This window comes from Podarcis muralis, chromosome 14 (genome assembly GCF_964188315.1).
Source record: "Podarcis muralis chromosome 14, rPodMur119.hap1.1, whole genome shotgun sequence".
In the NCBI taxonomy this organism is placed as follows: Eukaryota; Metazoa; Chordata; class Lepidosauria; order Squamata; family Lacertidae; genus Podarcis; species Podarcis muralis.
The window spans coordinates 49,090,977-49,106,415 of NC_135668.1; the positions used below are offsets into that span (position 1 = coordinate 49,090,977).

The following is a 15,439-nucleotide window of genomic DNA, read 5'->3' on the forward strand; positions in this document are numbered from 1 at the left end:
ATAATCTGCTTTCCTCAGAATATCTCCCTTGAGCCTCTGCTTCCCCTTGACGCAACCAGGGCCAGCACTGGTGCATCATGGGATAATCTGCTTTCCTCAGCCTCTTGGTATAGCAAATGCCTGAGTTTATGATACACACCAAAGACAGAGGTTTTTAAAATTCCGATTCAGAATAATAAAGAAAAAGTCTTTATTATTCCACAAACCTGCAAGTTATTAGCAAAAAGTTACTGCCTGCCTGCCTGCCCATATGTAGTGGTGTTAGTAACTTTGAAAGTGTGGGGAGGGCAGAGGCAAATTTGCAAAGCTCCTCCCACTGCTCACCTGGAGGCAATCCTTACCCAAAAGTGAGCAGCTGTTTTCAATTCTAAAACTGAATTAAAAAAAATAAATATACTAGAACTACCAAATCACAACCTGGATAGCCATGCTTTCCTTTTAACTGCCTTCAGCCATGGCTTCTCCCACCCTTTTTTTAGCTCTCTTCCTATGCTGTCTTTCTGGGGCAAAAACATGCAGACAAGAGGAAGGAGATTAGAAGAAAGGGAGGGGGAAGCAGCTGGAGAGATCATCCCTTTTGGAGGATGCACCACAGTACATTCCCATGGAGGCAAATCATGGCATTGGGCTGTTAGGTGTCTTGTGCCCAAGCTGCATTTCGTTCAGCAAAATCTGTGCGAGGCAAGAGGATAGAAAGTCAGCCAGCAAATAAGACAAAGCTCTCTGACCTACTTTCTTCCTACGCTTTGGGAGCCCTTGGCCTTAAAACAGGAAGCGCCAGGTATAAGTGGCTCATTAATGTCTTCCTGGAGGCCTTTACTGAACCCTGCCAATCTCCTTTCCTTCCTACTCCTTTTCCAAGTCAATTAATGAAGGGACCAGTCAATTCCTTTTTGGAACTTGGTAAGTTATTGGAATGGATTTTGTCGTCTCCATATGGAAAAATGCCTGCCTGATGCCACTTCTCTTGCTGTCTTCCAATCCCTTTAAACAGACAACACAACTTTCCCCATTAGGGTGTGTGTGTTTTTAAAGGGACCCATCTGCCACCATTGCTGAGCACTGGTTGATGGGAGATGGAGTCCAGTAACATCTGGAGGGCCCCACAGGCTCCCCATCCCTGCATTATAACTAAGTTTAACCAAAATGATTGCAACACCTTGTTAATCTCCACCTCCTTCTCCTTCCCGTTGCCTCTATGGTTGGTATCAAGGACCACTACAATGATTGGGCATCTGCCAAGGTCCCACATGCCAGGAGGATGCTCACTGCCAAAAGCCTCTTGGACCTCCTCTGCATCAGCATCATTGCAACCCACCTGTTTAATTGCCTACCTTTTGGCCCAGGAAATGAGGGGTGGCGAGGAGGTGCAGGAAATTCCGCTGCCTGCAGGTGGGGGTGTTTTTGTCAAAACTGCTGACCTTTTTTTTTGCTTTTGAGCTATTGTTTTTAAAAAATTCACCAACAAATCAACACTTCAGAAATTTTCGGAGTTCTACCATTGCCCGAGGAACACGGGTGGCGCTGTGGGTTAAACCACAGAGCCTAGGGCTTGCCGATCAGAAGGTCAGCGGTTCAAATCCTTGCAACGGGATGAGCTCCCGTTGCTCAGTCCCAGCTCCTGCCAACCTAGCAGTTCGAAAGCATGTCAGCGTGCAAGTAGATAAATAGGTACCACTCCGACGGGAAGGTAAACGGCGTTTCCATGTGCTGCTCTGGTTCGCCAGAAGCCGCTTAGACATGCTGGCCACATGATCCGGAAGCTGTATGCCTGCTCCCTCAGCCAATAAAGTGTGATGAGCGCCGCAACCCCAGAGTCGGCCACGACTGGACCTAAAGGTTGCCTGCTTGCTCAACAGCTTTCTGCCTGGCAAGCCAATGGGTGGTAGAAATGAGGAAGAGGAGAGGCAGATAACGGCAGTGAGGAGTTTGTCTCACTGAGGCGGGGTGTGGTTCATAGAAGGTGGTTTGCCCAAGGGCCCCCCAAAATCTGCGACAGACACTGTTCATCTCTGATGATATCTAGATTGTAAGGGCCTGGAGGCACGGATGGTGCAATAAGTAAGAGTGATTGTCTAACATCTGCCACCAAATGCTGGCAGAGGCACAGAAAGATCCAACCGTTGAATAAGCCACGCAGTCATCCTGATATAATTACCTGTCCCATCTATGTTAGGGGCTTAGAAGTGTTTACAAGCTCCTGTGCTTTTTGCTGGCATGCTCCTCTGTTAGGTCAACATGTATTCCAAGATGTTTTTGAGCGAGATGGATTACCAAATAAAAGGAAAGGAACACTCCTAGGGATTGCGGCCCTAAGTCTGAAAAAGGTTTCCCACCTCTCTTGTGTAGAATTGCATCTTCAATAACTATTTTGCATTTATGCTGGGGCAGGCACACACCCTTGCTGGCCTGTGTGTTTCAAATGTTGACTAATGCGATTTTGTTGTCCTCAAAGGTAAAGAGCAAAAGACCAGGTACCCATGAACGTATGACATAAAATGACACTTTTAATTTTGCTCAAATTGTGAACAAATATAACCCCCCTCAAAAAAAGCGCAATTTTGAGTGCAAAAATATTACAAAATATAGCAGGTAGGGTGTGAGCTATTGTTTCTTCTCTCTCTCTTTCTCTCTCTCCCCCAATAGCACAATACCAGTTCTTCTGAAGACTGGTTGCTTTTATAAAAAATAAAGAACGAAGTTGCAGAAAAAGCCATATTCTTGAAACCGGACCAAAGTATGTTAAAAAAACAACAGAACTTGTGAATAACTTTGCAAACAACTTGTGCACGTAAACAGACAGAGGCTGGGGACAAACAGCGGATGATTCATCATCATGCTTTGCTCGGAAGCTTCCAGACACATCTGGCTGACAGCTGTTGCAAAGTGAGTGCTAGGCCAGATGGCATCTTGATCTGGTCCAGCTCAGTATTTCTTCCATAGGTTCTATCCACCCACCTCAAATTTCTTATTAGGAGAATCTGGGCTCAGGCTTCAACTGCTGGTCTAGTAGGGCTTCTCATATATAGCAGCCTATAGGGATAGATGAGTGCAGTCTTCCCAAACCTGGCATACACACACACACACACACACACACACACACACACACACACACACACCAGATGTTTGTAGGAGATTTATGCAGCCAAATCTGCATAAATTGTGCATAATAGTAAGAAATGTGTTAAGGATCACAGAGTTCTTAAATGCTAAAGAAGTTTCAGATTGGTCCTATGGCAAGGGATAAAATAAAGGTTGTTTCCTGTCCTTTCTCTCTCTCTTATTTTTGAACCATATAACTGACCAGATGCATAAGGCTGGAGCTCCTAAGCCCAGACTCCATGTTTGAAGATACTTTTCATATTTTTGTACTCATGAAGTTTTTATCTGTGTTGTTTCTGCTGTAGCATTGAGTGAAACCGCTGATTACTGTAAATAAAGCATTTTAGCTTACTTAAGTTTGTGGTCTATTCACTCCTAGAAGCAAACTTAATACTGGGACATTTTAAAGGTCTAACAACCTAGATTTCCCCACACATTACAAACACTGCATGTATTTCTGTTTTAAACTCTGCTGAAAGGGTTTTTGGCTAGAGAGTGAGTCAAGGCCCGCATGCTTTTTGAATTCAGGCAGACATCCATTTTCCTTTTGCAGTTTTTGCATGTGGGAGTTCAGGATTAATTGGTATTCACCAGTTATTTTCCCAGGCCATATCTGCCTCCTCCTCGGCAGCCCTCCCCAATGCCACCTCTATCACGACCTCTTGGTGAATAGGAGGTGCTGCTGGTCTCCCACCCTTGTTCCCAACATAGATCTTTACACACACACACCCTTATTCACTCACACCTTCTTCCTGGGGGGAAGCACCACTTTGTGGCTTGCCTCAGGTACCAAAATGCATTGGGCCAGCCCTGAGAGAGAGAATGAGAGAGAGAGAGGAAAAGGTGTGTGGCCAGTCCATTCACAACAACGTGATCTCGCTCGGAGGGAGCGTGAGTCGCTTTTCGCGGGCGTGCAGCAAGCTCTCCATGTGGGTGGCGATTACTCGGCAAAGCTCCAGGCCCTGGAGAGGAAAGGAAAGCAAGAAGGTGGATGGTGATTTGACGTTAGTTGAGACGCTGCCATAAAAGCTACTAGCTCCACTAAGCAGGGCTTAGAAGGAATTAGATGGGTGTCAGATCCAGCAAAAGCTCCCCGTTAATTCTTTTTGGTTTTTTGGTCCCCTAACATGGTCTCGCTAAGGTAGCAAGGCAGTTCATTCTAAGAAATTCAACAGTAGATCCATAGAAACCAAAACAATACTAATTATGAGATGCATAGATACTAAAGGTTTGCGCAAGACGCCTTCTTAGCCATCACTATCTGTTGGCGTTATCAAACCTCTGCACAGTGAAACTGCCTGTTTACAAAATTTAAAATGAGGGAACCAGACAGATTCAAGTTGATCTTTCTGTTAAGAGACTCTAATAACGCTGAAATGATAAGGAAGGCGTTCAGAGGGTGTCGTTGACCATGTCCTGCCCATCCAATCTATTTTGGAGAAATTTAAGCACAAAGTCATTTCAGATCCTCATCTTTACTTTTTCAAAGCCTTCCATGGCCTTGCCCTCCCCTTATGTCTCTGCCCTAATAGCCTGATACCTCCTTGCCAATGGCATTCACTACTCCCAAGCTTTAAAAGGCCAAGGAACAACCTGAGCTCAGCAAACTTGTGTATGGCTTTTTCGAGATCTGAATACCAACTTTGCATGGTGCAATTGTGGTGGCTAACAGATGAAGTTACGAGTCACCCGTTTGAATCCCATCTTTTGCATATATTTACCTACCTTGCAGGGCTGTTGTAAATATTACAAAATAATTTGTGCAGAGTGCTTTGAACAAATGAAAATGCAATACACTGGTATTTTTAAAAAATAAGTTTTATCATCCCAATTGCATGCTACCTACCATCGGAAGGTTAAGCTTCACAGAGCCAGTGGAAGGAGACAGGAGAAGACAGAGGAGACAGAAAGAGAGGGGAGGGGAGGAGAATGATGTGAGTTAAGCATATTTGCAGAGTTGCATCATATTTCCAACAAAGTCTATATGTTCATAATAAATTATAAAGCTTATGCTAGATTCTGAAAATGTCGATCAAGAAGCTCTGGTGCGCAGCACTGTAAGGTGCCATGAGTTTTTATTTAGGCCAGGAGTCTAAATAAAATCCAAATGAACAAATGCTTTCTGGATGCAAAGAACAAAACTAAACACCCTACTCAAATATTTTCCCAATCAGATTTTTGTACAAATGAGCTTGCCAGTCTGAATTTAAAGGCGACAGATCCACAAAGTGAGATGCAAGGTCACCCCACCGATACATTTTGCTAGAATTCTCACAACTATTTGCTTTTTCCAGGACTTTCCAAAGGATTTCAGGCAAAGGAGGACCCTGAAAATCGGCTGTGGGGTAAAATCTGCTTTGCCGTAACACCTTCGGGGATGTATGGATGCCACCCTCCCTCCCTTGAGAAATGCTATGAGTCTCACCAAATCAGCTCCAGATTCCCTCAAAATTCCTAGGATGTTTTGCCCAAGGTGGAATTCTCAAAGTCACCACAGATCTAACTTCAGGTGAAAATTCGGTGTTGCCCCTAACTCCTCAGGCCTGTCTAAGTGCATCTTGCTTGGCTCATGCCATGAGGCTGGCTCATTAGGACGAATGCAGTACAGGCGTATCTCTTTGGGCCAATGGGGCCAATACATTTCGGTACCCGAGGCCCCACCAAGCTCAGCTTCCCTCAGCCAAGCTCCACTTGACTACCTCCTTGACTATCTCCTTGTCAGCTTCTTCCAGTATACCTGAAGGAGTGTCCCCACCCCCACCATTCTGCCCAGACACTGAGGTCCAGTGCCAAGGGCCTTCTGGCGGTCCCCTCACTGCAAGAAGCCAATTTACAGGGAACCAGGCAGAGGGCCTTCTCGGTTGTGGCGCCTGCCCTGTGGAACGCCCTCCCGCCAGATGTCAAAGAGAACAACAGCCGACATCTGAAGGCAGCCCTGTTTAGGGAAGCTTTTAATGTTTAATAGACTATTGTATTTTAATATTCTGTTTGAAGCCGCCCAGAGTGGCTGGGGAAACCCAGCCAGATAGGCAGGGTATAAATAAGAATTTATTGTTGTTGTTGTTGTTGTTGTTGTTGTTGTTATTCCTCGGCATCAGTATTGCCTTTGCAGAACGGAGGAGGATAGGGACAAATCCAGAAATAATTGGCTCCTCCTGTTGTTCCGCCTACTGCCTGGACTCCCTGCCTTCCACCCTGGCAGTTCCAAGGGTACCAGTAACCACTGGCCGCGGGGGAATTATGCTGTATCAGGACAGGCATTTCCCTGCTTTACCTGCTCCAGCTGCAGCTGCGTGATCCTTTGGGACATCAAGCCCCCCAGCATGATCTCTACGTAGGGGTAGCTGGATCCAGCCGAGGGCCGTTGGGTGCGTGTGGACTGGATCTCTTTCAGAGAGAATGTCACAATGGGTTCCTGGAAGAGGAAGGAAAGAGCCGTGTTGTAGCTGCTAGTGACTTGTGGAAGTCAGCTGTTAGTTCGCCACACCTCAACCAGTAGAGTATGTGAAACCCCAGCAGAGTCTTCAGAGATTTCCTGCTCCCAGCAACACAGCTTCTTCCAGAGTCCCTGGTAAATGGAAAAACTCCTTTCCCTTCATATACACTTAATAAAACGCATTTTTTTTTTTTAAAAAAGAAAAACTCCTTTCCCCTGCAGTTCAAAGGAATGCTTTGTTTTCTGTATCCAGACACAAGACAAAGCTGAACCCTGCTATCTACTATAAACAGTTCTTCTGGTCTTTGAAGTAAAGACACATATATGTACAGAGATCCACTAACACTGCAACTGTTAAGTGGTGGGCGAACATATCAGACGACACAGCGATTCTTCCAAAGCAGCTCTTTATTGTAAGCTGGAACAGAACTAACTGAGGAGCTCATGCAGCCTGCTTATATAGAGCTCCAGAACAATGTAACTGTTGCCATTTTCTAAAGCTATCCAATCACTGAACGTCACTTTTCGATCCTTCATTTGCATACAAACTATCCAATCACTGAACGTCACTTTTCGATCCTTCATTTGCATAACTATCTACAGTATCCCCCTGCTGGCCCAGGGTGAGAACTTCAGTACATAACAGTCACCATGCTAGCTTACGTTGCTGTGCAAAACCCACAGCCTCTTCCCTTGACTCGCACAGATTCAGAGTCAGACCCCGACAGCATCAGGACTTGCAACAGGACTTGCTGTCGTGGGCCAGGAGTCAGCTTCGCCTGCTGAACAGCAGCCTGAAAGGGGGCCGGACAATCCACAAAACCTACGTGGGTTTCCTTGTTCAGGAAGTTGAGTCCATTCTGGTTCACTGCCAGGATGCAGGGGGAGATGATGGTGTTGTTGCTGCAGCTCTGGATGTAGAAGAAGGACGAGCCGAACATGGGGAAAGCGCTCAGGAGCCCTGGAGGTGGGGGGGGGGAGCGGAATTGGAATGAACTGCAACACCACCATTATTGTGAAATACGGTATTACTGGGGCAAGAGACAAAGGGGTCCTTTGCTCAACTTCAGATTGAACTGGAGAAAAGGGTTTTCCCCCCCTTCTGGAATTAAGAGTGTAAGAAAAGCCTGTTGGATTCAGACAATGGCCTTTCTAGCCCAGCGACCTGCTCTCAGATGGCTAACCAGATTTGCAGCTAGACTACATAACTTCTTGTGGGCCAGTAACTTTTCTTGCCTCAATTATAAAGCAGAATGTGCATGTTTTACTATAAACATTTCCAGCACATTCTGGGCAGTGCTGGAACAAAACCAGCTGCCTTAGAGGAAGGATTTTGCTCACCTGATAGAAGAAGAAGAGTTTGGATTTGATACCCCGCCTTTCACTCCCTTTAAGGAGTCTCAAAGCGGCTAACATTCTCCTTTCCCTTCCTCCCCCACAACAAACACTCTGTGAGGTGAGTGGGGCTGAGAGACTTCAGAGAAGTGTGACTGGCCCAAGGTCACCCAGCAGCTGCATGTGGAGGAGCAGAGACGCGAACCCGGTTTCCCAGATTACGAGACTACCGCTCTTAAGCACTACACCACACTGGCTCTCCCAGTGGAGGGGCAGCTTTGTTGTGTGTGTGTGTGTGCGTGCATGTGTGTTTTTTCACTGCTGCAAGATGTGCCAATGATTGTCACTAGTTAAGATGGCTTTACAGCTGTACCTTGGTTTGCGAACAGCTTAGTTCTTGAACATTTTGGCTCCCGAACGCTGCAAACCCGGAAGTGACTGTTCCGGTTTCCGAATGATTTTTGGAAGCTGAACGTCCGACGGGGCTTCCACAGCTTCCGATTGGCTACAGGAACTTACTGCAGCCAATGAGAAGCCGCGCTTTGGTTTTTGAACGTTTTGGAAGTTGAACGGGCTTCTGGAACGGATTCCGTTCAACTTCCAAGGTACGACTGTAGAAGGAGATTAGACAATCCATGAAGGAGGAAGAAATTTAACAGCACCTATTTACCATGATCCCTAAATAGAACTTTCACTTTTGGGTGCAGTGAAACTCAGTTTGTTGCCTCCTTCATATACTATCTTGGAAGTATCTGACTGGCTGGGATTTCTTGGAAGTATCTGACTGGCTGCTCTTGGAAATGGTGCTGTGTCAGATGGACCTGCCTTGGTCTAATCCAACAGGGCCTTTTCTTTATTCAAGTTCAGGAGTGGAGAACCCCACCCGCACCCCATCCAGTAGGCAAGGTGCTCTAAGCTAGATTCCACCTGCTCTCTGGGTCCTAATGCTACCTGTTCAGTGTGGCAAGAAAAGGGCTTTGCTGCTGTACTATGTGAGTTAACTGTACTGTAGCTTCTTTCTCTGCAGGAGGATCTGTTGCAAGGAGATCATTCCAGCAGATTTGTGCTCCTTGCAAAAAGGAGCTCATGCATTCTGCAATTGCATGCACATGATTTTTGGGATGCAAGTGCATTTTGAAGCTTGAGGCTTTAAACAGTTGTAAGGCAGGGCTTGCAGCTCAGATGTGCAGCGTTCTGCTGGGATTGCTGAGTTTTTTGTGCCTTTTGTGCAGTCGGGGCAGATGAATGGTGAGCTTTTTATTTATTTTGCTTTTTTTAAACAAACAAACTTTGTAGAAAGAATTGAAGAAAATGGAAGGTGAACCTTGAGTGGAGTTGCTAGGTAATAAATAAATAAATGCCTCTGTGACAATGGGAAATAACTTTGTGTATGTGAGTGGGTCTGGCCTGCCACTAATTGAACGTGGCCCCTGATAGCTTTCTACTGGACTGATGTGGCCCTTGGCTCGAAAAAGCTTCCACCCTACTGCACTGGTTCAACCAAGGCAGCCGGTCCCTTTTATTATGGCTCATTTCTTTAACTTTAGCCGGTCGGCACTGTTTACGTGGGCAAGACCTTCCCAGTGCCATGCCCTGGGTCAATTAATGCCACTTCCTTGAAAGGCAACATCTTACCTAGGAACTGCGCCCGAGCTTGGTGGGCACTCAAGGCCTGGGCTTGCTGCAGGTGGTGCATGACCATGTCCAGCCAGGACTGGGCCTTCTGCAGATGGTAGAACTGCGGCGGGATGTAGTCCTGAACCTCCCGCCTGGGATGGGGAAGCAGAAACAGAAGAAGAGAAGAAGTCATAAACCACCTCGGATGGACTGCAGAACCAGAAGCCCTCCTGCTGTTACTGGACTACAGCGCCCACCATCCTTGACTACTGGCCATTCTGGCTGAGGCTAATGGGATTTGGAGTCCAACAACATCTGGAGGACAGCAGAATGGAGAAGGTTGTCTTAGACAGCTTCAAAACAAGATGCTTCATGCAATTAAAATTATTTCAGTCAGGACAGTTTCCCCCAACCCGGAGGCTTCCGGAAGTTGTTGGACTCCAACTCCCATCATCCACTACTGCTGGTCTTGTTTGCTGGGGCTGATGGAGTTGGAGTCCAACAAATATCAGGGTGGCCTGGTTGGTAAAAAGAAATGCATATTGCAAAGGCCTGTGCAGTTATGTTGTTGTTGTTGTTTAGTTGTGTCCGACTCTTTGTGACTCCATGGACCAGAGCACGCCAGGCACTCCTGTCTTCCACTGGAGGTCTAAAAGGAGAAGGGGAAGGCATCTTGCCAAACCTCTACTGGCAGGAAGTTCCACAGGGCAGAACCTGCCACAACCATGGCTTGATCCTGAGTAAAGGCCGACCAGACCTCAGGGGCTTGGGGAGCCATCCAAGAGGGCCTCGGTGCATAGCTGTCAACCTTCCCTTTTATTGCGGGAAATTCCCTTATTTCAGCGCCATTTCCCGCTGCTATCCCGGATTGTTAGATAGCCCATAGACTGTCTCCGGGACAGGTGAGGCTGCTGGTCCCTTATTTTCAAATCTGAAAGTTGACAGCTATGCCTTGGTGATCGAGGCAGAGCATAGGAAGCAGTCCCCTAGCACCTGCCAGCTCAGAATTGCTTCCTGGTTGGAGGGGGGACATGTCCCCTTTTTGCCCTGTCCCCGCAGCCCCCTAACCTACAGGGCACCTACACGGTAGGCAGGTAGAAGCTGTCCTTTGCTCGGTGCTGCAGAGCAGCCAGCTTGGAGACTTGCTGGAACTGTTGCTCACTCGGCCTCATGGGAGGGAGAGTGTTGAAGAGCCCCTTGAGATAATCAGGGAGAACCTGAAGGAACGAGAGGAGGAGTCATAAATACGAATAATAATTAAGTAGCATTTGGAGCTTCCAAATATTTGAAATGCTGTATATACTACGATCTCGTAAGGTGGAATCTTCATGGATTCCACTACCGTGCAGAGGAGCTGTTCCTTAGCATGTACCTTGAGAAATGTCAGAGACTACTTCCTGCATTGACATGGCACCCAGTTCGGGAATTTTATTGAGTTATAAATCTTTCTAATCACTGTTTGAAATACTTCCTTCCTCTCTATAGCCATGTGTGCATACATTATGTGTATTTATTATTATTATTATTATTATTATTAATTTAGATTTCTATATTGCCCTTCATCCGAAGATCACAGGGTGGTTTATGTTGGGATTACACTCCTCCCGTGCTGCAGATATGTGGGATTGTTACATGTCACATGTCTGTTTACATCCCAGCACAGATTGCTGGAGTCCCATGAGCGGAACATCCGCTCTGTATTGCTTTTGTTTTCCTTCTCTCCGAGAAGAATGACAAGGAGAGAAGCCACGTTTTTCTTTGTCCTGATTTATGTGTAATAAATGCGTAGTATAGTACAGTATCCACGCCTCAAGGCTGATCTGTTGTGTGTTTACTCTGCTGAGTAATGTGTGCTCTTGCATGCACAGCAGCTTGAGTTGCAGATGCATGTCGGGGGAGGATGACTGATGGATCTCCGCAGCGGCAAGGCTGAGAAGGGAGACGCTCCGGCTGGGGTCAAGCCAGCTGGCTTTTCATCCCACAGTTCCGACAGTTTAGAATATCAAAACACAAAAATACAGGGTTTCCCAAACTTGGGTCTCCGGCTGTTTTTGGACTACAACTCCCATCATCCCTATCTAATAGGAGCAGTGGTTAGGGATGATGGGAACTGTAGTCCAAAAACAAGTTGGGAAACATTGCTCTAACCACTACACCACCCTGGCTCTCATAATCTGGGCTCTACTCCACTAGAGCTTATTGACACAAGAAACCTGTCAGTCTTTAAGACCCTGTCTTATTTTTGTGACCACCCATTTTATAGAAGGCTTAGCGGGGGGAGAAAGGCCACTTCAGAGTCTCTGACCAACTCGAACCAAGTAAAAATAGGCTGCAGAGTCACTGGTCGACCTGTCCTAGTCAAAAAGGTCTTCCTGCCCAAACAAATGTCACCATCACCAAGACTTGGAAGGAAACCTACCTATGGGTCATTTTGAGAAGGAAGAAGACGTGCACTCGGCTGCTCTGAAAGCTTTCCCTTTTCTTTGCTGCAAAGGTCTCACCTGATTGTAGTGCATGGTGACATAGAGCTCATTGTCAAACTTTAGCGGCTGGGCCCAGATGACGCGCCGATACCAGAACATGAAGCCGCTGTCCACGTTCTCCATTTCCAAGGCAACATCAAGGATGTACTCCTTTTTGTTCAAAGGCCGGACATTCTGATCTGCGTGGGCGAAATGGCACGGATCAGATTTTTAAAGCAGCCTGGTTTTCCTGGTGAAGTGGATGGCTGCATTCACCTGGTGTACAGTCTGGCCCCCCAGCTTCCAAATATAGACTGGTGATTTGCTAAAGGGGTGTGTGTGCAAACTGCTCTTTTCCTACACAGCCAAAAGGATGGTTTTACAGCCCTCTACCAACAGGTGGTGGTAGACACTTTCCAGATAAAGTCCGGCATCTCAAAAAGAAATAACATTTCAGGTGCAACCGGGTGAATTTTCACAAGCAAGAATGATAATAATGCCTACAAAATTATACGCCTGTTGTCCTACTGAAACAACATATGACAGGCAATAAATTTATCCGAATTTGGTCATTTTTGTGCAGTGACTCTTTAGAACTCAGGTGTCTGTGCAAATCCACCCACGAAAGCCAATGCACATATTGTTGGGGTGCTGCTAGGAAGCCTCATAGCAAAGTTATTGAAATGGTCAGTTTTCGGGGGGTTGGGTAATTTCGGGGTGTGTTCATGGAAGATAAGACTGTGTTCCACCTCTGCTGTTGCTGTTGGAGGTGGTATGACTCTGAATACCAGTTGTAGGGAACACAAGTGGGGGAGAGCATTGTTGCACTCAGATCCCATCTGCAGGCTCCCATAAGCGTCTGCTTGGCTCCTATGAAAGGAGGGTGCTGGACCAGATTGGCCTTTGGTCTGATCCAGCAGCCAGACTCTTCTCAGGCGCTTATAGTCCACCAGGAGATTAGTAAACCTAGTTTAAGTCGGCAATGTGATCCGATCCTGACATCGGTAGTTTGAACTGAAATAAAAAATTAAGGTCTTAGATATGTAATAAATGTTCATAAATGTACCACGCAAACACGTACAAAAATCTATACCGTATTTTTCGCCCTATAGGATGCACTTTTCCCCCTCCAAGAATGAAGGGGAAATGTGTGTGCGTCCTATGGGGTGAATGCAGGCTTTCACTGAAGCCTGGAGAGCGAGAGGGGTCGGTGCGCACGGACCCCTCTCACTCTCCAGGCTTCAGGAAGCTCTCCACAAGCCTTGGGAGCTCCACAGGAGTTCCTGTCGGGCTCCCAAGGCTTGCGGATAGCAGCCTGCATCCCGAAGCCTGGGGCGCGCTGCACAATGCGCCCCGGGCTTCATGCAGATATCGGGTAGCCCCACAAGCTCGGGGGACAGCGGGGAGGCGGAGCGCCGCCATCCCGCTGTTCCCCGACCTGCTTTGGATTCCCCGACCTGGTTTGGGGGGGGATAAAGGGGGGGAATTTCCTTTATTTCCCCCCCCCCCAAAAAAAAACTAGGTGCGCCCTATGGGGCAAAAAATACGGTAAACCACATGTCTGAAACAGCACAGGAAAACAGCCATGAAGCCATTTTTGGCTCCCAAGCTGACCAAATGTTTTCTCTGCAAAGTCAAAGGAAAATGGAAAAGCCTCCCCATTGTCTTTTCTTTCACAAATCCTGTCTTAAGGGCATGTCTGTGTTTGAATAGGGTGAGCCTGTGAGCTGGCTCAGGAACTAAGTATTTATCATTACAAAAGACTGGCCAGGCTCCCCACGGTATCCAATCGAGTAAGCATTAACAGGTAACCTGCCAGACAGGAGGTAAACAACTCAGATTTCTGGTAAACAGTGCACTCAGATTTTCTGTTGTAGACCACCCCTTTCTGTGATGTAGGCATGATGTGTCTGGGGGGTGGTCTTGAGCTACACCCCTTCTGTGATGTATGTATGATGTTTATGGGGGTGGTTTTGGACTCCAGGGCGGGCAATTTAAAATGTCTATATAAGGGGGGGGCACACCTAGGTTCTGGGTCCTCCTCTTGCGTGTGAAGGGGGCACCCTGTTGCAACAGTTCAATAAAGATCAGGCTTATTAGCTGCTTTGCTTCTCAATATTCTCTGGTTGGCCTCTGTTCTTTTCTCCGACCGATGGAGAACCCACAAAGGACTCTATAAGGGCTCTTGTGTCCCCCATAAGGGAATAAGTGCAGATTTTTGTTTATTACAGAACAAAATACAGGGAGTGGAACGATACGTTTAATCCTGGTCTTTGGACTGAGGGATTCCATCCTCTGGGGCCCAGCGGGACTCACTTCTGTTGGCGACAGCAAAAATGATGTATTCGTCAAAGGCCTCAGGGCGGCGTAGTCCCATCTCGTAGCATAACTCCTCTATCACATCCAGCGCAACCTGGAAATGCAGGTGAGGAACAGAGAAGTTGAGTCACAAATGACCAGGTACATATTCTGGAATGTGGTTCGCCTGTCTGCTTGTCTGCCTGCCTGTTCGCTATGGGTTAGAGTGTCTTTGGTTAGACGATATCTCGTCATAGCTATCAACTTTTCCCTTTTCTTGTGAGGAATCCTATTCGGAATATGGGAATTTCCCTTAAAAAATAGGAAATGTTGACAGCTATGTATCTCGTATCATTGCCAAACTTGTCATGTGGCTTCCCAATGCGGTCTTTGTCTGTGTTTGGATGCGGGACACCATTTTGAAACAAGATGGTGGACCAAAACATGACTTCGCCATGACTTCACCCAAACGGACGTGGCAGTTACAAATGAGGTTTCCTGAGGTGGAGGAGGTAGTTTTTAGCTATGTTTGGTGCCTTCAGATGCAATATATTGCTGTATGTGAGAGAGATACAGTGTGTGCACATACAGCCCCAAAACTCTAATTTATACTATCCATTTAAAAATAACAATAGGTTTATTAGAATTCCTGGGCGGCACCGGGCACTTTCTGCTAGCTTTAAATAATGCCAAAGTTCATAAGCAAGGAATACAAACTTTGAAACCATACAGATCTCTTCTGCAAGCTAGATTTTTTTTTTTAAGAAGATGGAAGGAAAAGATGGTTCTGAGAAAGGGCAAGACACTAATCCCCACCTTGAATTGTTTTAACATTTGAAGATGGTAATGAAGGAAGCTCTTGCAAGCTGATTAAGTCACAACTGTTCTGTTGGCATGGAGGGTCAACATTTGGCTCCTGGGCCTGAAATTCCCTTTCCCTGATCTATGGGGATGAGAGATCCTTCCTCTTCCACTCACCGAACAAGTTTTGATCTTGAGGTGCCTCTCAATGCCTCCTGGTAAGAGGAACAGCTGCCGCTTGGAGCTCCTTCCAGCCTTGGCAAAGGAAGGAAGGAAGGAAAGACAAAGTTCATGGGTCATAAGTAAAAATGGAGGAGAATTCTGCATTTTAAAGTAAACTAACTTATTTCATAATCTCTGCATTTATCTCTGCAAAGTGAGAAGCAGC

General features: G+C 46.5%; 1 protein-coding gene across 1 annotated transcript in view; it reads right to left on the reverse strand.

The window, feature by feature from the left end:
* Window positions 1-2,217: 2,217 nt before the first annotated feature.
* The window catches only part of MYO15A (myosin XVA), a 103,686-nt gene continuing 90,464 nt past the window's right edge, over window positions 2,218-15,439 (reverse strand). Inside the window, exons 57-65 of the mRNA XM_077918666.1 lie at window positions 15,229-15,306; window positions 14,269-14,365; window positions 11,992-12,152; window positions 10,574-10,707; window positions 9,509-9,642; window positions 7,366-7,499; window positions 6,377-6,517; window positions 4,949-4,963; window positions 2,218-4,064 (exon numbers count right to left, since the gene is read on the reverse strand). Coding sequence (XP_077774792.1) covers window positions 3,963-4,064; window positions 4,949-4,963; window positions 6,377-6,517; window positions 7,366-7,499; window positions 9,509-9,642; window positions 10,574-10,707; window positions 11,992-12,152; window positions 14,269-14,365; window positions 15,229-15,306 — 996 coding nt within the window. The 3' untranslated portion in view covers window positions 2,218-3,962. The remainder of the gene's footprint in view (window positions 4,065-4,948; window positions 4,964-6,376; window positions 6,518-7,365; window positions 7,500-9,508; window positions 9,643-10,573; window positions 10,708-11,991; window positions 12,153-14,268; window positions 14,366-15,228; window positions 15,307-15,439) is intronic.